Source organism: Mugil cephalus, chromosome 18, assembly GCF_022458985.1.
Source record: "Mugil cephalus isolate CIBA_MC_2020 chromosome 18, CIBA_Mcephalus_1.1, whole genome shotgun sequence".
Taxonomy (NCBI): domain Eukaryota; kingdom Metazoa; phylum Chordata; class Actinopteri; order Mugiliformes; family Mugilidae; genus Mugil; species Mugil cephalus.
This window is the reverse complement of record NC_061787.1, coordinates 19,591,835-19,614,212: the sequence shown is the minus strand read 5'-3', so window position 1 is coordinate 19,614,212 and position 22,378 is coordinate 19,591,835. Positions and strand designations below refer to the sequence as shown.

The following is a 22,378-nucleotide window of genomic DNA, read 5'->3' as shown; positions in this document are numbered from 1 at the left end:
ATGTGATTTGCTACCATTCAGTAAACACAGGATGTGTGAGCTCACAGTCCCTTCTGTCACTCACCCCAAAGCACTCTGGGTATTTGTTGTGAATGCACAATGTCAGCATTTTATTTTTAATGTCATCTGTTTCATGTCACACCCCTGTGCCTTATAGTGATCACTCAAACAATACAAAGCAAGTGTTAATCATTTAAGCAGTGCGCTCAAAAGGAAGTACATCTCAATGCCCACATTCCCTCTAATTGTGCCTGCACGTTCAATAAGTGCGGACGGAATGGACTGGGAGTACATCGGCATTACAGTTCACACAAAGCAACAATCATCACATCCAACACCTTGCTCCCCCGTCCTCCGATGTTTACAAAAATGCATGAATGAACTCCACTTTAAAAGCCATTTCAAATAAGTGCTTTTATTGATCTGTTGTTTTGCCACATAATTATCTGAGAGGTGTAGCTCTTTGAATACTTTTAATGCACCGTGGCCAAGTGTATGGGCTTGTACTTACACATGACAACATGATTGTGTAATTATTCCAGCACAATGAGCTGGAGACAAAGCACGGCTTGTGCTGTTGCCAAGTGCAACTGCCTCCGCTGCGGTCACAGAGTTCACTCGTACATTTTTTTTTAGCTGATGCAGTTTTAATTGATTTTCATTATTTTTCTTTTTTAAACCTACTGCTTAATTGCTGTTATCTGCATGGTTACATGTTCCATTTACAACTCCCCCGTTTGGCTTTATCTCTGCTTCACTCGACTGTGCGTTCAGATCAACACAGTGTAGACGCCAATCAAATGGTCCCTCCTGGCTTTCAATCTCCCAGCCTTCCTGCCCCGGGCTCTGGAGATGGAGAAAGGCCGTCATAGGGTCACGGTGCTCCGTGTTCTCATTCAGAGAAACCCCACTGTTGCTCTGTTCTCATTACCCACGAGCACAGTGTCTGTGCGAACCCCCCCACACAACAGCATGCCTCAGCCCCGGGTCAAAGGCCAGGTATTATTGAAGTTGTTTTTATTTATTTATCTATCTTCGCGCAGCACTGTCGCTGGGGCCATGGAACATGTTATTTGGGCGCGCCGCAGTAAATCGTTTCGAGTCTACGGGAGATCATACATTTCTGATTTGTTTGCCCATCTTGTGTGAAACTGGAGACTGTTTTCTTGTCCTGACCGGCTCAAAAGGAAAAAAAAGTGTTATTTATTCAGAAAGACAAAACTTGTGCAGGAGGAGGGATTAGAGGAGGAATGAATGGCCTTTTGTGGAGCCTTCAATCCACCCGCGCATCAGCAGGAAGGTGGACAAATCCAAACATGGAAACACTTTATGGATTTAACTGTGTTTCAGTGTGTGATGTGGGTTCAATCATGCGCATTTGTTTTCTGCATTAGAAGATATGTGGCGAAAATGAATTCCATTAAACATGCGGAATACAGAGACACGCTAAAGCAGAGCCCCAATTAAACAACAGCTTGTGTTAACTGTCACACGCCGATCATTCATGCAGGACTCCTACTCTGAGGCTACAAACACCTGACAGCCTGCTTCATAAAGATCTCAATTCATACACCACTAAAATATGTGCCCATGTGACCCTGTAAGAATTCAAAGAGGAGGCACCGATTTGTTAAATGTGCTTGTTCTCAGCAACAGCTTCAGAAATGTTGTTGTTAGAAACTGATATCCTTAAGCTGATGGTGCAAGTTCACCACATGCAATATATTGCAGGGAAAGTGAATGTCCAGAAGGAACACTGGCAACTGAGAAATGGTCCAAGAAAATCAGGACACAAGTTGCTCAGGGAAACGTATGCAGGGGAGGAAATACATCTTGCATTCATGACACTGTGGTGCAGAAAGCAAAACATGCGACAGTCAAATCCTGATCACACTTCGAGAGGGGATTCCCAAAGTTAGACACAAAAACAAAAATGATTGAGTTGTCATAAACAGGACACGCACAGAGGGCTCTAGTTTTTATCTTTATCTCATCGAAACATTCAAATATGCTGAATGTAAACACAACTGGGATCAGCTGGAATGATGAAACTGAACTGATCTGCGTGATTCAGGAGAGGTCAGCTGTGTATTTGGATTTGAGTGTTTCTCAATATGCGTTGTGAAACATCATCAGTCTCTGTTCACGCCAACACTGCTCCAACGGAAAGCACACATTTATGGTTAGGTCACATTTGACCAAGTACAGTCTAAATGCATAGATGTGATCTAACCCGGCCCATTTTATTGACAGTGCATGGGAAGGTAACAAACTGCTGCAGACTGATGCTACGGAGATTTACAGTATCTCTTCTCACGCATGCGCAGACATGTGGTGGCTGGCCGTCGACTCTTGTCATTTCAAGTGCAACCTTTTGCCCCAGACGCTGACCACGACAGGCGACTTCACGCTCCGCATTCATCGCAGATAAAGTTCTTCAGTGTCAGTTGCTTGGCCTTAAAGGACCGCTCCTAACATTAAACAGAAATCAGGCTATTAAACTTTCCTCGTTGACCTTGCATCGCTGCTGTTTAGTGAATAAACTAACTGGTCCTGGACACAGCAAAACACATTTTTGCCCCATGTGAACCGAGAAAATAAAGGAAAACACATGCAGAGATAAAAGCAACAGTTACAGTTCCATTTCTTGTGGTGCTTTAAATGTTTCCACTGGTCAGGGTGGCTAATTTCATGCTGCAAGAACAAAAACAACAAGAGGAGAGGGGTTCAACCTTAACCTTTAAAAAGAACATTCATGGCCACGAGGTTAACCCATTGTTTGACAGACAATAAAGAATAGTTAGTGGCGTGTATTGCATGCTAATGCTGCCATTCTCCACTGAGTACAGAAAGATTTAATAGGGGAAGTGTGAGGTGGACCAGCTTTGGGCAACAGGCCCCCCTCGCAGCAGCTGTTGGTGCAGATGTAAGGTGACAGTAATCAATACTGATTATTAAAGTGGGAACACCATCTCTGGTGTGTGATTAATCTTCATTCCCTCATGTTTACAGAGCCTCTTCTGGCCCGTTCACCTCAGATGGGGGCAGTGTTCCCTATTATCTATCCCCGGAGACAGGAAACACAAAACACCGTCACCATTAAAGATACTCACTGTCACTTCTGGAGGAAGCAGGCGCAGGGCGGCGGCGGGACACAGCCCACATGTGCTGCAGTATCAAAGCCGTGTTTGTGTAACACATTGGAAAGATTCAGATGGAGAATATGTGGGGAATATCCGAAGCACACGCTGGCAACAATTATATTGAAGACTGCATAGGTATTTCTGAATGAAAACCCTGCTGATGGCGTGATTCTACCTGGAAATTAGGGTAATTTCCAACTAATTTAACACAACCTTGCCTGGATTATGTTTTTTTTTTTTTTTTATCAACAAAATAAATAAATATTTTATGAAGAGTCCTGGGGGTGCTGAGCTTTGTAGACCTATCATCTACCCTGACCACCTCCCATAGTGCCTTTTCACACTTTGATGCGTCGGCATTCAAAGCAGGCTAGCTACTAGAAAAATGAATAAAAATCAGATGCTGACTTGAGACTCCAAGTCAGATGGAGCTTTCTTCCAGCAGTATTTGTGTTTTGGTAGTTTCCTTCAAACCATATGTGGCTAAACTATTTAGCTGCATTTAAACGTCATTTCTAGTAGACAGCTCTTTGCCATTCCCAGAATACAACCAGAAAACAGGCTTGATCTTTTTCTTTCACCAGCCATGTGGCTGCCACACTTACACTCACTTTATAAACTGAAAACAGGCTCGCACACATCACAATCATCAGTGAATAATCAAGTCTCATCCTCTGAAAGATGCATACCAATGAGCGCAAAACACCAGGTATAGCAGATATTTTCCCCTCCTTTTTCATCTTAATCATTTTTTAATATTTCTCTGCTTGCGAGAAATCCTATTATAGCTGCTGCAAATGCGGCTCCATAGATATGCAAACACATTACCCAGCCAATAACCTTGCTCTTTAACTAACGCGTCTCCGTACAGTATATATATTTTTCCTTTCTTCAAAAGTTCTGTAACCTTGCTGTGTGGCAGCCGCTGCGAACCAACCAATTTATCATCCCTGCTCCGCTGCATCCCCAATCAAAGCCAGATTAATGTTTAAAACAAAAACAAAAGAAAAATCAAATTAGAGCCACTTAGGGTATGGATTGTTTGGTTTGGGGGTATTTATGCTACCAGGTCAATTAAAGGGAGAATCAATAAAACAATAATGAAACAATAATGAATGTTTGGCATCACGTGGAAGAGGAAAAGTCAAGCAGACCCGGGCTGGTAATGCTAATCACGGACATACAAGGCGGCGCTGAAAGCATGCGGGAGCAGGTATGAATCATGTATGCAGTCAGAAGGCAGCCGCTGCTCCGTGCACAGATGTGCGTTTGATATGCATCAGCAGCACCGCATTAACATTTCTGGACCGGGTTGAAGGCCCTCTGTGCCTCCCGTCTCCATCGCCTGTGACTGCAACAGATGGCCACCCTCTTTCTCGTGAAGCTCCACCCCTTCTGCGAGTACTCCCCCACAGGTGTCAGGCTCCCACCCCCCTTTCCGTCATCGTTAAATAATCTGCAGCACCGCCTTCCCCTCCCCACCTCCCACCCCCCCTTTCCTCCTCCTGCTGCTTGTCAAAAAGGAGCCTCGGCTTTTCTTATACTTACTCTCCCTCTTTCTTCTCGAGGAGCCCCTCCCTCCCTCCCGTGCTCCCATCACTCAGCACCTGTGAGGATCCCACAGAGAGAGGAGGGGGAGAGAGGAGATAAGGCCTTTTGCTGGCTCCCTCCCTCTCTCCTTCTCTCTCCCTCTCTCTCTCCACCCTCTGTGGGAGATGAAGGGAGGGGGGGTCAGGTAGAACAAAGGGGGGAGAAAGTGCACAGAGACATTGGGAATTCTTGACAGCTGTTTCATTCGGAAGGCAATCTCCTCTCCCGGGTGCCATATCTGAGAAAGACGGGAGGGGAAAGAAAAAAAAAGACAGAGAGCGGCTGCACCCTCAGTAGGAAGAAAAAGGGAAAGAGGGAAAAGACTGAGATCTTTAGGAAAGTTCAGAGGATTAATTCTGACACAAGGCAGAGAGGATGGTAGAAGGCAAGGGGGAGGAGGAAGAGGAAGGAGGAGGAAAAAAATACTTTCTTTGTCAGAGTAATTGCTCTCAGCCAGTCTAGTGTGCAAACTGGAGGGAGAGATTATAGGATTTATTCCCATGTAGATTTTCGACTGAGACGCTTTGCTGGAGCCACTCTGCCCCCCCTCCTCCTAGTGCAGCAGAACGTGTGGCCTGGGATGTTCTGTATAAATCCATAAATACATAAATACAGAGCAATGCCGGAGCAACTTGTCTTTTATTGCCCGGGACAGTGGGTACACATGGATCAGGCGTTGGCGTGTCAAGCCAAACAAATGAAATGTCAATATAAGTGACAACGCAGTATATTTGCCGCCTGGAGCTGCAAACCGCAGTTGTTCTGCAGCGGGAAAACGAGCCTCCGTTCAGTGTCTGAGGCTGAGAACTGCAGCAATGCGTCCCAGCCAGGCCCTGCCGTAAAAGGTGAAAGGTGGTCTGAAGCGGAGGCGAACGCCAGATGCCATCACTGCAAACCAAAGTGCGTTATCGCCCAAGACTCGGCAGAAAAAATCGTTGGCTTATTTGATGCTGAAAACACAGAAGCGGTGCTGAATTTAGATTATTACGGGATCAAAACGAACGCCGCGCATATTTGCATTTGTTGTCCCACTTTGTTTTCCGCACTACTTCAAACAATGCATTACCATTTCAAAGCTGGTCAAGTGTAATTCTTTGTCCGCACATGAAAACAAGATGAGACTGCGCGTTTGTTGGTTTCATTTCTTTTTTCTGCATTTACGGCGTTTTTCTCGGGGAGGGGAGCCGTCTGCTCCTCTCCGCTGTGAACTTGTGCTGACTCTCATAAAGTTAATGGGGGAGATGCCTCATGCGGGACTCGACGCCTCAAAGACACTTTCCAGAAGAATCAAAGGCTCCTTCTGCTTGAAGAGAAACTTCTGTCAATCCCAACGGTTTCTCTCCACACATGTCGCCAATCAAACAAACCCCCAGAACACCTTCTGTTTTCAATCCAGCTCTTTGACGGGCTGCTTGAATAGCGAAAGGTCCCGGACGTCCCTCTTTTGTGTTTGTATGTGTGCATGTGTTTAAAATATGACATGGCCCGACGGCTTCCAAGCATCCCGCCGGGGAACGGCCCACAGTTGCCCACAAGCTCCTGTTTCCTCAGCGATATGGTTAATGACAGCCCGTCTGCATGTCGCACATGTCGCACCAGCAAGAACAAACACTGCCGCCAGATTTACAGGACTTAACTGCACGGGAGTGAAGCGGCTATCAAACAGTTCTCAGGCTTCAGACGAGTCGGGGTTTTAATGACGCCATTTTATTTTTTTTTATTTATTTATTTTTTTTTCCCCTGTGTGATGAAGTTGCATCACAGCCCAAGCAGAAACCCTCCTGCAGGGCTCACGGCGACCTCAAATCCTGCCGCAGCGTAAATAAAAAAACGTTCAAGGAAAGCATCGAGCCCGAGCTTTCACAAGGCGGTGACTCACGGCACATGTGCAGACTTGTTGTCTTGACTGTTTCTCGTCGTTTGTGGGGAAGTCCTCTCCTGCCGACGCCTCCAGGGCTGCAGCCGGTCCCAGGGCAGCGCGCGACGCTCGGTGGGTGGCGGGATGGGAAAGGGCCCTGGGTCAAATTGGCACAGGAAGAGGAGGACTGTCGGGGGACTGCAGCGGCCCTGCCGGACCCTGTTTTAGCCTGAGGTGCCCTAATTTCATGGCGTGGAGTAGAGGATCAGTGATGGGGTGATTAGATAAGCTGGTGGGCTACTATGACCTTCAAGTTGATGTTTAACATGTGCCAAATCAATAATAGTCTTAACTTGGGTGGTCTGTTAATATGCAGAATTTTGCTGTTGTTAAAGAAAACTCACTTGAAAAAAAATAAAAATGTACACTCTAGACCATAGGTCTTCAAGCAGGGGGTCCGAGGAGGTACTGCAGGGAGGTCACAAAATCGTTGGCTGATTAGACATTTTTGGTATAGATTTTTTAAAATTTCTCCCACAAATTTCGTTAAACACACATTAACATGAATCCAACATATTTTAGTAAAGGAATTAATAATAACATATATTATTAGAGTTTAATATCATATAGTAGGTAGGGGGTCCCTACTTAATCTCTCCAACAGTTTTGGTGTCCTTGGACTGAAAAACGCTGAAGACCGTCGGTCTATACCAGGGGGCGACAACCCGCGGCTCCGGCTCTTTCGGTCCTCTGCTGCAGCTCTCCGTGGCGAGCAGTGCGAGGCAAGGGCGCTGATTAAAGTCTTTCACATTTTCACACCAACTGCCTCAGAATAGCCATAACCGTTCACTCAATAGGAAACAAGCAAGCGCCACGCAACAACTGAATGACATTGAATGGCACACTGCTCACACTCATGGTTGTAACATCCACCAAAAACACCGAGCTCCCACAGTGCATTGCAGCACATATAGTCTACTCCTTGTTATTGAGTATTTAATTCAAATGTATTTTATTTTACTTTGTTTGTTTTTTAAATATAATTCTAAATTTGAATTTATGGTGATCTTGTAACATTAAAATAAAATGTGTTTAATTTTTTGTCGCTCACAATATACATCACAACTGCCGATATGCGACACTGCCAGCAAGTCCAGCCTGCTATTCATTGACCTATTTCGACCGCAGGTAAGCCAACCATGGATAAATCCCTGTTATGTATGCATAAATACAATTTGGGTTTCTCTGTAGCAGTTCTTTCATTTCATAAATGCAACACACTATGGTTTTTATACATAGCACAGAGGTAAAAATGATATATGCAGTGTTCTCTTCATTTTAGATGTCAAAGGGGTTTTGTGGCTCCCAGTGTTTTCTGTGGGTAACGAGTCCAAATGGCTCTTTGAGTGTTGATGGTTGCCAACCCTTGGTCTAAACCATGACCTGAAAATAAAGTTAGAACAGAATCTTAGTTTAAAACAGGTCAAAAAGTTAAGATCAAAATGTGCTTAGACATTTTTAGACCTTTGCTTGTTATTTTCATGATATAAATAAAAATGAAATAAAAGTACAGCACATACACAAATGTTTTCCTGCATTCACACATTTATAAAAACATTTGCTTTTAAAGCTTTAAATACATTTTCCTGGTGACACTTTTACTCAAGTCTTATCTTAAACGAGGAACATAGAAGTTCCGTAATATTATAAACCTCAATGTATATTCATTCTTTATGTAGGACCCTTTTCCTTTCACCAACTCAACATTTCTAAAAAAGAAAAAAAAAGAAAAAAAAGAAGTAAAAGTATTTAGAATGATGTCTTCTTGCCATTGATATTATACAGATCTAACTTGGACAAAGTCTCACAAACAGTGCTTCACCAGATTGTTTATAAGAAGCATCTCCACTATTCCTAAAGACGCATCCGCCTCCAGATTTATGTCAGACATAAAAGATCTTGGAGCTTCAACCAGCCGAGCATTTCTTACAGCCATTAAAGGTCAACCAGCGGGCCATTTGGTCTAAAACGTTTCCCTTCAATTTCACATAACATGCTGCTGTACAAAGTGTTTGGATCTCAGTCCAGAGTGTAATTTCTCACACTGAGGGAGAGGCGAGGTGGTAAATACAGTGCTTCCTCCTCTCTTTTCGTCATCTGGTCGTCTTTTCACCAGTTTCTCGCAGCCACACACACACACACACACACACACACACACACACACACACACACACAGACAACCATTAGTCCTCCTTCCTCCTCTACCCGCGCATTACAGAGAACCATCCTCTCCTCACAAACACGCACTAGCCAGATGTTGCCCAAAGCTTCAGGAAAGAAACTCAGGTATGTGTGTGTGTGTGTGTGTCACCCTCACACAACTGACTTTTTCGTGCACATCTGTTGAGATTTACGACCCAGGGCTTTTCCTAAAACAGAGCCGGCTTCCGCTTTGGAAATCCCAGCGGGGCGGCAGTTGGTGGATCAGAGGAAGAAGCAGGTTCTTCAACCCAAAACAGGTGATTCCGAGTCCGGGCCATCGCAATCTCCCCTGATCCCCAGACACCAGGCGTTTTTATCTCGCCGCAGTTCACATCACACGGAGCCCATCTGCTTCTCATATCAGCGCGCTTGCACTTGCCAGCAACGGGGGTCTACTGGTCTGGCCCGCGGGGGTCAAGAGGACAAAGCGGAGTAATGAAATCAAACCGGCCGAATGACAAGAGTCTGCTGTTGATCACTGGAAATCTCTCAAGGTTTTCATTATGGAGTATTACGATGAGGGCGAATGCAAAAAGGGGAGGATATTAAAGACTCAGCAGAGCTCTTTCAGCGTGAGTAATGATCGGACAGAGCAAGGCCAAAGACATCTTTACTGTTCCCCTCAGGCCTCCAAGTGAGAAGGGTGCAAGCTGATACAGCAGAGTAGGTTACATGCTGCTTTGTGTATCACCCTGCGGTGAAACCTATTGTGTTTTGATGGCTTTAGATTGCTCCTATGGACCTGTAAAGTGGATTTATGTCTGCAACGTCTGTTTTGTAGTGGTGACGTTATGGCGCATGCCTCGTATGCCCTTTCCCCAAATCACACTGAAATATTTCACTATCAGTAAAAGCTGAAACGTTCCTCCATGCTATACTGTGTGTGTTCATTGTATTTTAACGCTTCATTTTATTCTCCTGATTTCTTGTTTCTCTGGTTATTTGGAAACGTTTTCATAATAATAATCGACAAGGAGCCATAAGTTTTGTGTAATATCTCTGATGTTACCCAGCAGAAGACCACACCGGGTGCCACTCCTGTCAGCTAAGAACAGGAAACTGAGACTACAGTTCACACAGGCTCAATAAAACTGGACAATAGAAGACTGGAAAAACGTTGCCTGGTCTGACGAGTCTCGATTTCAGCTGTGGCATTTGGATGGCAGGGTCAGAATCTGGCTTAAACAACATGAAAGCATGGATCCATCCTGCCTTGTATCAACGGTTCAGGCTGGTGGTGGTGTGATGGTGTGGGGGATATTTTCTTGTCATACTCTGGGCCCCTTAGTACAAACATCAAAGCTCATATCATCTCAAACTAGTTTCTTGAACATGACAATGAGTTCACTGTACTCCAATGGCCTCCACAGTCCCCAGATCTCAATCCAATAGAGAACCAAAGGGGTTTAAATGCTCTGGAAAATAGAAGTGGCTCTTGAGACGATCTCCAAACGTGTTGCAACGTTGTGTACAATAAAGCTCTTTGCACATGGCTGTGGGTTTCTAACATGCATCTGACTGTACAGGTGGACAAGACCAAATGCATTTGTCGCCACTGGCTCTATTGACCCTCAATCAAAGGTAATATGGAAGGCAATGGGCTGTGGCTCAGAAGAGATGTTGGAAGCACTTTTGCACTGTTAGGCCTCCTCTCCCTCTTCACCTTAATTTTACTCTTATTCCCAGAGGTGATATATAGTCTAGTGGATGTCTTTATCCCCCGGTGAATGCGCCTCCTCGCCGTACAGAACACTTCCACTGTGATCTTTCAAAATCCGCTCCCTTCCTCAGAGTGAGGCAGATTTGGCAGGAGTTCTGTGATGCTTTCTTTCTTTCTCTCTAAAACCTTTCCCCTGGAGTCAAACATCATAAATTCGACTATTGTCTTTATCACCATCAGAGTCATCACAGGAAGTTATTAGAAGTTAAGCCAGCTTCAGGCAAGACGTCCTGTCCAGCCCTCACAGTGACCTATCACGGAGATTAAAGAGATGTAGCAACAGAGAGGATGTACGTGCGTTTTTTTTTTTTTTTTTAAATTCATCTTCTACTTTTCCCTCTCACTCCAGCTTCGGAACCACATTTTGAGCTGGTGCCAGTGTATGGCTGTTGCTGTAGCAGGAGTCGAACTTGTGTCAACATCCCCCCTCCCCTGTTATAAGAGGAACCGTTCTTTTATTTTTAGCCGTTGAAGGAACAAGGAACAATCTGGCAACCAGATGACTGAAAGACAATGAGCTTTAACCAGTTCAAATGCATGTATCTCTGGAGGAGAATAGCCAATTTATAATCATAATGGAAGAAAAAGAAAAAGAGGAGTTCAGCTGTGTTTCATTCTGAATTCATGAATCAGTAATATGCTGCACAGTAGGAGCAAGAAATAAGAGACTCAATTATGAGTCTTCGTTCGCTGCCGTGTTATCAAGGACAGAAACCATTTGTGAATGTTAAAGCAACACAATCAAGGGAAATTATTGTTACAAGGATTGAAACTACCCTCAATTTATTCACTGGAAAAAAAAAAATAAAAAGTGGATATCGTATGTACAGAGATCAGAAGAAAAATGTCTTAATGATACACTGTTGTAAAAAGGAAAATTGCACGGTGCTTACATATTAGTCATTTTTCACCAGCATAGTACCATATTGCGGATAATAGAACACAATGAAGGATGGGCATTAACAACACAGTGAAATACCGACAATATATTTCTCATTTCTCCCAAGGACTTAAAAAAAACGACAAACAAACACATAAAACACTTTATGGGAAAAATCCATGTGTCACAGGCGATGCACAAACATTAATTACACAAATAATAAATGTGCATTATGGGATATTATCAAATTTGCATATAAAGAAGGCGGGGAAAAAAACACTTGCTGGCACCTCCCGGTTCATGATGAGACACATCAGTTAAAAAAGCAGCTGTATCAGAACCCCCCCACCTCACCCCCCCAACCGACGCCCCCAGACAGCATCAAACCTGACAGACAGATGAAGGAGATAAACGCAGAGGATGAGAAGAGGAGACGGCGGAGAGCAAGCGCCGCCTCGACGGTAACCCCTTGTTTGTACTGCAGACTCAGAGGAATAGTTGTGATTACTCCATTGACTGAATCATCTGCAAGGTCAGGCCTCCCATCTTCTCTCCCTCCTACAACTCTGCTCCGCTCCCACTCGGCAGCCAAGTGGTTCATATGGCTGCCAAGACATATTCACAGACATATTGGAGCATCCAGTTACTGGCAGCGCTCGCCGACACTTAAACACATGTCCTCCTACACACTCGCGCGCGCACGCTGGAAAAATGCTAGGCAAACAAGAGCACCGGTGCGCCGTGTTACGTACCCTCGCGCGCGTGATGGCGTTTATTTAATGGAACCGTGAGAACGGTCGGACTAAACTATCCTATGGAGAAAACACAAACACACAACTTCATTTGACTGCTGAGAAACAAGACAAAAGAAAACTGTGCAATTGTTTCCACTGCAGCTTCCAAAAGGTGTATATATGTTTACATGCACTTAATCAACCAGACTGAGTCAGCTTTCCTTGGTAGGGTAAGTTCCCAGAGACTTCTTGGCAACGTGGGATGGGTCAGAATACAACTGAAGCACTACTCATCTGCTAACGCTAGTAGAGGAACGCTTCAAACCGTCTGGACATCAGTCAGTTAACAAGCTCACCCCAAATCCTGTGGTAAGAGAGAACGAGGCTACACGTCAACTATTTGATAAAGTTATTAGATCTTTAACTGCTGTAAACAGGAAGGGCGGAGGTGTCCCTAGGATCCTGCAGCAGGGCAGGGAAAGGGTTATGGAGTACTGTTGATGCACAAACTCGTGCATCAACAGGAACACCCACGCAGGACCACACAGACACACCCACCCTCCCACAGACACACACTTTACACACTTTAAAAAATACGGCGCTAATTATTGATTGAACAATGAAAAAGCCGCAGAGTGGTTTTCCATCAATGGACATAATCAAGAAGGAAAACAAAATCAGTTCCATTTGTATGTGGCCCGCGAACAGGCGGTCCCACGCTGAGGCCTCTCGCTGCGGAGCTGATGCCGCTCGTAACCGCCCTGATGAAACATTCAGCGAGGAGCCGCTCAGACGCGGCGAGGGCCGACGGGCTTTTTTAGGCGAGGCCGAGGCCCGAGCCGCTCCGCTAAGGTAGCCGCTCCTCTGCGTCTCCTCGCCGCACGTGACAACAAACGCGCGCAAAAAGGGCCGCGCTCAATTTTTGATGAGCCGCATTAATTAATAACCCAGACCTGACCCCGTTTATACAGCTGGATTCCCCGGGTGGGGGGTGGGACGGGGGAGCGGAGCAGGAATAAAGGGAGATGTGAAGCTGCTTTCCTCCCGGGAGAGTGCAGTGTGGTGAGAAGTGACAATGCGAGGAAGAAAACGGAGATAAAGCAGGCAGCGGAGAGGAAGAGAGAATTCAGGATTATCATATTCAGTGGAAGCGGGGGGGGGCGGAGAGAAGATACGTTCTCTCAGTTAGTCCTGTGTCTGAAACCAAAAGGGCCATTTTTCTTGAACTAAGGAGGAGGGGAGCAGGGTGCTGACGCCCAAAGCCAAAAACTCAAACAGTTCACACAAACCTTGCACATACAGTGTAATGATTGATAAAGCAGCCTACATTCTATAGACTAAGATCCCTGCCCTTAGCCTGGAGGTCAGACCAACTTCTGTTACATTGGCCTGGAGTCACTCCGCTGGAAACTGATTATGCACAACAGATGAAATGCGGCAACAGCAGCGTGGTCTGAATTTGATTACAAATACAGCTCTGATTGGTCGGAGGACTGTCAGCTTCTTCTCTGTGTGAGTTGAAACACGCCTCATAATTACATCCAAACCGCGTGTCACCAGACTCACATTCTGATCGGGATCGAGTCAGGCCACCCCGTCCCCGGGGGGCTCTGAAAGCTGCCTGGACTGTGTCCTGCACTAGGCGTTACGACGCTGCGCCGAGGCTGCCGTCAAATGCCCCCACCGCCCAGATTGACTGCGTGAAACCAAAACACGGGGCCGATGCCCGCAAAGGGTGAACAATCAGTGGACTAGAAGGCACTCGTGTCGTTAGATGATTGTGGACAATAAAACATTTCTTTTTCGACAGCTAAAAAGCATCAAAGTTCATACCATTAAAAAAAAATCTTTCCTTAAATATTAACATTTTATAACAACAGTCCCATAAAAATCTTTGTATCTCATCATGTTATATAAAAAAACTGACATCTTGCCCTGCCTCCTTGTATCACTGTAAATGCTTGTTGGGATCAGTCCTAATCGCCTCTCAGTCGCCATCTCAGGAATAAAACAGCCTCCCTTTCTCTGAGCCGTGATGCCTGCCGAGCTTGGCCAGTTGCGTAGGCGACGGGGGTACGTCCTGTCTGTAGGGGCCCTTGGACTGAGGTGGGGGCTTCGGTGGTGCCGAGCCAGGGGCCTGAGAGTGGTCACTGCTGTGGTCGAAGGCGCCGCCCCCGGGGGGTTCCGGCGCAGGGGGCGGCCGGGCCTTGATGGCCTCCTGCTCTTTGCGTCTCTGCTCCTGCCTCAGCAGCTCCTGGGTCTCTAAGAGGACGCGAGCGTTAAAGCCGGGCGTCCCCAGGTAGCCGTTGCGTGACCCTTGGCCTCCGGAGTAGCGAGGGTTCTCCTTGGATGGCTGGAAGCCGTCCGTCGGCATGTACGCCCTCTCCCATGAGTCCTGGGACACCGTGCTGGGGTTCTTGCGAGGTTGCCTAAACACACAGAGACAAACAGAAGTCAAGTCACTCTGAATGGTTCGTGAGCGGTAGAAGGAAGGCGGTAATTCTGCTCAGAGGGTTCTCTCCAGCAACCCTTGGGTCAGTGCTATTGATGGGGTATTCTAAAGGAACTGTACATGTCGGAATAAAAGAGGATGCGGCGACGCTCTTCACAGAAAGAAAATAAAAAAAATATTGAAAGTGACATGAGTGGAGCGAGGAGGGATCTGTTTTAGACTGCTGCGTGATTGCACTGAATCCGGTGACATGAAGACGAGCGACATGAAAGAGGCAGGAAACAAACGGAGGAAGCTCCGAGCGCCCGCAGCACTATTAGTTCCACGCTGTAAACAAACACAAATGTTAAGACCTCCGCGAGGAAGAAAAAAATATGGCCGCTTTCATCCATTTAACTCCTGTTGGGAGCTGCAGACGGCTGCACTTATGGAACAGACAGAGTAATGGCAGGGCTCACGGCGTTACCCGCCCTCTACTCGTCTTCAGACTGCCTTCCAGCCCCACACACTGACAGGATGGTACAAGACGCACGCATATTACGTCTCCTACCGAAACAAAAACTACACCGCACGCATTATTTCCACCCCACATGTTCCACTGTTCCAAAAATTGGCCGTGGAAAGCCATCTTTGGAAGCTGCTAGGTCTTTGGCCTAAGTGTTGAGGCCGCTCGTCCATTATTAGGATCCATTAAAGCTGACGTTGGATGGAGGACCCGTGACAGTGTCTTTTGCATCGAGGGTGCTAAGAGAAATCCCATTCACGCCTCACCGACCCACTGCGAGCTTAAAAGGGTTTGGAGTTCACGGCAGAAGACTGCAGAGGGAGATAGCGGCCCTGCACGCGTTCAGGACCTAACACCTGCAATTCATGTCAGTCTCATTCCTGGAGAAGGTGATGGGAGCAGACAAGGCTACCCATTGTTCATAGTTTATTGCTCTGTCACTGAATAAAATCAAAAACCTTAAAATGAGTGCAATGGATCTGATTTCTTACTTTGTAGTGCAAAACGTTGTTCGGCAGAGGGAACATCAGAGGACGCAGTTGATCAAACCACATGCGGAAAATATAACCTCTTTATAGTCGCGCTTTGTTATGTCGTAACCGCGGAGGCCACACAGGCAGCGTTTCATCCACTCAGAAGATACAGCTATACATTTGTGCAACAGCTGCAGAGATGCTACTCGTGGACTGCGAGACCTGCGATTGACTTCTTGAGGTTTCTGATGACACACAAGTAGCAAAGTGTTCTCTGCAGGCCGCCTGCTCGCCGCGGACACAGCTCTGCACGACTGTGACGAAACAAGGCAACACGTATGGGACGTTATGGCTCCATAATTAAAAACTGCAAAAAAAAAAAAAAGTTTCCAAAAGTTTTAATTTAAATAAAAAAATGTTTTGCACAATTTCAAAAAAGGTATTGAAGACTTGCAAAAATCTATGCATATATTATTGTATATTTTTTCTATCCTTAGCAGTAAACCTGAGTTAAGAGCACTCTTCTGTCAGACCGTCTATTTTAGAAAACCAGGCAGACAATCACATGACTCCCAAGTCTCCAACTACATGGCCAAATCTCTGAAAAGTGGCCACTGCAAACGCTGTATCAGAAAGGTCCTCTGCGATACGAGTGTGAATGTACATGAGCACACCCACAGGCAGGCAAAACCATCTGAGGATACCTTTTGGCATATTTTGGAATGGCAACCATGAACTCCTTTAAACACTGTGCATCAAAAATACTCCATAAACCCCAAGAAGGAACCTTCTATCTACTCTGGGACAGATTATGCTAGTTTGGAAGGGCCAACTAGAACCTACGACCACCACTACATACGTATGTAGATCTGGCAAACTTTCACAATTAAGTATTGCACTTTTGAGGCTTTGATTGTTTTTATTTATTTCTTTGGACCAAATTTTTTTGAGAAACACTGTTAAAACTGGTGCTGCAGCTGTGAAGAAGGAAAACTGAAATATAAAATTATACTTGAAGAGATTAGATTTTAGTTTCCCAGACTTTAAAGGCAGTCCCCAAGCCCCTCAAAACTTCCCAGTTGCAGTCTTGCAAAACTTTTCTTTTTCTTTTTTTTTTTGTTAGATATCCAGTTTCAAACACTAAGTTTCAAGCTTCCAAAAAAAAAAGAAAAAAAAGTGTTTGGCAGTTCCTAATTACGGCACGATATTAATCCCTCATAAACATAATTGCGTGAAGCCTGGTGTTCTGGCGGCGATATTAGCAGGTGAAATCCGTGGCGCGCCTCAATCGAATCTTTCCGCGCAGGTACCCGCATCAGGGCTGTTATTAACCCCTTGTGTGACATCTCCGGGTTTTTCAAGCAACGCAATTTTCAGGCAAATTAAATAAAACATCTGACACTGAACTTTCCATTATTAAACATATGAGAGTCCCACGCTGCCAGCATTACTAATGAAAGCCCTCGCAGTGCATAAAGTGTAGAGGAGGGGAAAGAGATGAAACACGCGGCACCGTGGGGTAAAGCATGCGCGCCTCTGTGAGGTTCACATTTACACATGTGCGGACAAATGTGCGTGCATTTTACAGTGCGCGCTGTACAAGTGTAACGCAAGCGGAGCGTCTGATTCTGCTGAATGTATGCAGTGTGAGTACGAGGGTAATTGGCGGAGGGGCAGATGCAGGGACAGACTGCAGAGAGAGCCCCACCACATGCTCCGTATCTGGGTTCTGCTGTCTGGGCGAGACGCCACGCATTTACACCCAGGCCTGGCTTACGGAGCGGCCAACGCCGCTCATCAGGGAGCCGCTTGTTTAGAAACCCAGGACGCCTGTTGCACCGAGCGGCGATCTGCGTTTCCACAACGACCTTTTAGGGTTTTAAAGCAGTGCGGCGTTGAGGGAGGGGGGGCAAAAAAAAAAAGATTTGGGAGCGGAGATGGCATTGTTCCACAGGAATGCGAACGTGATTGATGCTTCAGGGAATCTAGTTCTCTTATCACCTCTACTCCTGCGCCAGAATATGTCACAAAGTAGATTAGTTGCGTTTACAGCGGGGAGGGGATGGGAAACTTCATCATGCCAAAGAGTGGGGTAAATTTAGAATGACAGAAAATAACAAACAAAGCCAGGAAGTTGGCTCGCAGGAGAAATTTGTGGCCGCTGTGTGTTTCTTTAAAACCAGCTGGGAAGAATCAGAGTTTACGAGAAGGAGGAGAATGTTTGCGTGCGCGCGCGCACACACACGCAGGGACTGAAAACGATTAGGAAAAAGCCAAAGCTGCGTCCAGTGGGCAATGGAACAATCGTTTCTATATTGTGCAAATAAATTGTTCACAAACCTGGAATAATGTTTTCTTTGGAGCGTGGAGCGGAGCACGGTTCGCGGGGAAAAGCTACTGGCGGTTGACACAGGCCACCATTAAGGGCCTTATCTCGTTGGCATCCCCGTGCACGCTGGTGCGTCTGTTAGCGTGTGAGAGCGTCTCTTTCAGGCTAATCAGTGGCCTCTCATTCCCACTAAAACACTCGTCCCTCTCCCGGCCCCCGCCCCACGGCCTCCGCTGCCTGTCACCGCTAATCCTGCTGCAACAACAAGCCTTCATTACTGCACTTCCAATGCTCACATCCCAGACAGCGAGCTAAGCCTGGCCGTCATCAGATAACCAGCTACCATGGCTTCTTCCAGGACCTCTCTGGGTTGGAGGGGTTTTGTACTTTTTTTATTTGTGAGGGAATGTCCCCTTTTAAGCTTGGCTGCTCAGACTTCCTGTTTTGGAAGAGAAGGAGTTTCCAAAGGAGAGGTGGTTGGAGTTGGAAACGAGACGCGGTTATTAATGTGGGGACGTGGGACTGCAGACTCTTTAATGAGGAGCCGTGCCGGGACCCGAGTCTTAGCCGGGGTCAAGCGTCAAGCCTGAGCTCATGCGACTCTTTTGCTCAAAGACGCTGTGAGATTATGAGAGGAATGCATATCAAAGGCTGCGCTCGGCTGGGCTTTTTGCCCAGCTAGGCGAACTTTCCCAAGAGAAGCAACTCGCAGAGAGGGGGATGCCTCGAGGCAACTGTCACATCACATGAGATGCCAGCAGATAACACCTATGAAGGGAAGGCATAGATCAGTGTGGCTTATACCAACCACATTGATTACGTGTCCGTGTGGACTGCAAATCCATAGCCATGGACAGGAACATGTTTTAATCGACCCGAACTGTGACTGCTCAGAGGCGGAAGGGGAGCGAAAGGGGAAGGAGAGATGATTGGTGTTTGTGCAGGGAGAGACTGAAACACAGGAGAGCTTTAGAGTTACTCTGGCCCAAAGAAGGAAAAAGGACCACACACGTGCACACATAAGATATATACACACACATTAAGTGTTCTGCCTTTGTTTAAACTGGCAAGTAGCAAAATAAATCAGACTCCGCTGAGGGAATTTAAGAACATAATGTACATTTCATAAAACTAAAAGCTCACTGCTTGCATACTGGGAATATTTAACAAGGATGTTTAATTCATTGCAAACCTTAGAGTCACTCAGTCAGATAGAGAATTTCTGTGTAAAGCTTCAATTGTGGATTTTCCACCAGCAGCGGTTGGTTTTGAATTTTGCACGGACCCAAATGAGATTAGAACGCTTGACGGGACGGACAAAGACGCGTCAGAGCCGAGTCAGGGGCTGCAAATATTGGTAGTTTCCCCTCGAGATACGGCGAGCTTCATCGGCATCTCTTTGACAAATATGCAAAAGGATGGAAACAAGGAGATGAAGAGTGGTGCCCGTAGCTCCGAACTCGAGCTGCGCGAGGCGACAAGAGATTGCGGAGAGGACACTCCTTTTAAGAACGCGACGCCGGAGCTGTTAGTCATTACGAGGGAAGGGGGGGCCGACGCTCGTGTCAAACTCGCCACTTTCTTGAGGTCGCCGTCGACTTAATGAAGTTGAATATCAGTCAAGCAATTCTAAGCGATCACATTAAACGATTCCATTCAAAGAGTTTTGCTAAGAATCATTTAAATGTCGGGAGATGAGTTGAAAGTGTCTCTGTGGCGGTTGACTTTGAGTCACAGAGATATGCTAAAGGAAAACTGAGGGGAAAAAAAGATTCCAAAAGAATAAAGGCAGGAAAATATGAGGGAAAAGAAGTTGATGGAAATCGCAAAAAGTCAAATGAAGGGGTGAGAAAAGGGCAGTTAGGACGTGATAAGTCACGGGAGAGGGGGGATGGGGGGGAGGGGATGTCTCACCGTGTCAGGGAGTTGTACTGCCTCTGTGACTGCTGATAACTGTCGTCCTGCTGCTGCTTCTGGACCTGAGAGTCCACTGTTACGGAATGCCGTCCGCTCTGTGCCTCCGTCCCATTGCTCACCTGTGAAAGACCACACGCACAAAGTTAGGACACGAATGAAGCCCTTTCCGACGGCTGCCTCCGAACCAGCACCACGCCACTCATTCACACGTAGACGGTGGAATATCTTTCCCTCGACGCGGCAGGTGGTGTGACAGTGTGATGCCTCCCGTGTGTTGATCTAGCCTCGGGGGAACACCTAGTTAGCAGGTGTGATTCCACGATGGCTGCGGCTCTGAAAAGTGCACCTGTGCCAGTGGATGAAAGGTCCCCTGGTAATGATCTGGAAGGAGAACTTCTCCCAGATATTAGACACATCATTTTTACTTTCAATTACAAATCCCCAGTCTACCGGAGAAGTGCGGCGTAATCGTTGTAAGGTTTAAGTTTCCAAAAATGATCTGAGGGGCACTTAGATTATAGAGTTTAAGACCAGTTTAAGATGACGCAGTGATCAGAGACCCATTTCAACTTGTGTAGAAAGTGCTGCCTTCAAACTATATACCAGTTTTTGAGTTGTGTTGACAGGCCAAGTAAAACGATGATAAATAATTTACGCCATGCTTATTCCTGAATATTGTCATTGTGAAAATGAAGGTTGACATGGAGGTGGAAGGTTTTTACAACCATTTTAAACACACTCCTTAACAGACTTAACTGAGGCCCCTTTGCAGGGAATGACTGCCTGAACCCAGGGAATAATGGGCATCACCAGAACGTAAGGCTTCATCTTTACTCCGGCCCTTTACCCCAGCTGTACCTTCAGTTGTTGTTGATTCATGTTTGTTTCATTAACTATGTCTTTCCATTTCAGAGAATTCTTTTCAATAAAGGCTTTAGAACTCGGTTCTTGCTCTTCTGCTTATGCTTGAATTGTCTGTCCGCCGTCTCGGTAACGACAGTTTGCATCAGTTTGGCAGTGGAGAGAAATTGGACGGAGGCGCCACTTGTACGCTGAGCCCATAAAACACAGATGAGTATTACCAGTCGCTACTTCACTTCACACGTTTGTGCGCGTGTGACTACACACCAGCAACCTGCACCGCCGCGTGTGTGTGTTTGTTGTCTGATCGTCTGTGAGGTTGACATGGAGATATCATCTCCCTCAACACCAGCTCTCCGCTAACGAGCTGGCTGATGAAAGAACATGACAAGCCAATTAAACAGGAGCGAGCTGAGGAGGTGTCGCAGGCGTGACTTGACCGAGTGTCGGTTTTGATAAGGCTTGGGCGGTAAAGTAGCGGGCAGGTGGTGGTGGATGGCTTGAGTGGAACCAACTTTCTGTTTTCAGTTGGTTAGGGCTGACGTGAACACAGCAATTCTCTCCATTCGGGAAGATGTCAACTGAGCTGAGACTGAATACAGAGATGTGCTTGCAATCATTTGTCTGCAGTGACAAAGCAATTTACCAGCCAACCGATGCAACCTACTATATTCACCGATCAGCCATTACATAAGAACAACTGTATGGTAAGTAAATATCTTGTGACAATACAGACTTCTGCTGGGAAACGTTTAGACCTGGCATTTGTGTGAATTGGTGTGGATGTTACTTAGACATGTAACACCCACCTACCCAGACCAGGCACCTCCACCCCACAGCAATGACACTCCTTGATGGCATTCAAGTGCGGGATCTAAATAAGCCCCCGTTCCCTCAATGCATAGGACCCAAAAGCGTCCACTAACAACATTCAGGACACCCTCAGAAGACCCATGTCCATTCTCTGATGAGTCACAACTGTTTTGGAGGCACAAGGGAGAGCTACACAATATCAGGAAGGTGGTCATAATGTTATGTCTGATGCATCTTTTAGGTGAGAAACTGTCGGATGAAAAGGTTGCCGTAAACTGAACAGTATCTTCAGTTGCTGATGGCTTGAAAAAATATTTTCATAGGTCTGAAACATCTGTCTGTACAATATGTGCTTTATAGAGCTGGTCAGAGAGAGTGGCAACGGAACAGAAATGCTGTCCGTAAAAATCTCTACTTGGAAGCGTCTTGTGTTCCTGAAATGGCTGCTTTCCTCCTCACTCGGACAGCTGCAATAACAGCGCAATTACCTTTCACTCAGCGTCAATAGTGAGTCCTTTTCTCAAGCCCTCCGAGTCCTGAAAACATAATAGTATTCCATGTGGGTGAAGTGAATTGGACTCATATGTTTCAGCTTTCACTAGCAACAACACGTTCCTCCGGCTCTGAAGGTGTAGAGCACATAAACGAATATCAGATTAACTGTAAGTAGTGGGGGTGAGGGGGGGAGAAATTATTTTCCTGCAGCCAAAAGCGGCGGTGAGAAAATAATTAGTCACGCACAGTAAAAGTTCCTGATGCGACTGGAGAGGATGTGGTGAGGAATCTGGAAGAGCTCGACGCCTCAGTTTTTAGACCGATGGGTTGAGGTGGATGACGCCAT

General features: G+C 46.1%; 1 protein-coding gene across 4 annotated transcripts in view; it reads right to left on the bottom strand.

Moving 5' to 3' along the window:
* Window positions 1-11,339: 11,339 nt before the first annotated feature.
* The window catches only part of LOC124995993 (partitioning defective 3 homolog), a 336,782-nt gene continuing 325,743 nt past the window's right edge, over window positions 11,340-22,378 (bottom strand). For all 4 annotated transcript variants that reach the window (XM_047568781.1, XM_047568782.1, XM_047568779.1 and 1 more), the window contains 2 exons: window positions 19,861-19,982; window positions 11,340-14,616 (listed from right to left, as the gene is read on the bottom strand). In XM_047568781.1, the coding sequence (XP_047424737.1) occupies window positions 14,187-14,616; window positions 19,861-19,982 (552 nt within the window). In that variant the 3' untranslated portion in view covers window positions 11,340-14,186. The remainder of the gene's footprint in view (window positions 14,617-19,860; window positions 19,983-22,378) is intronic.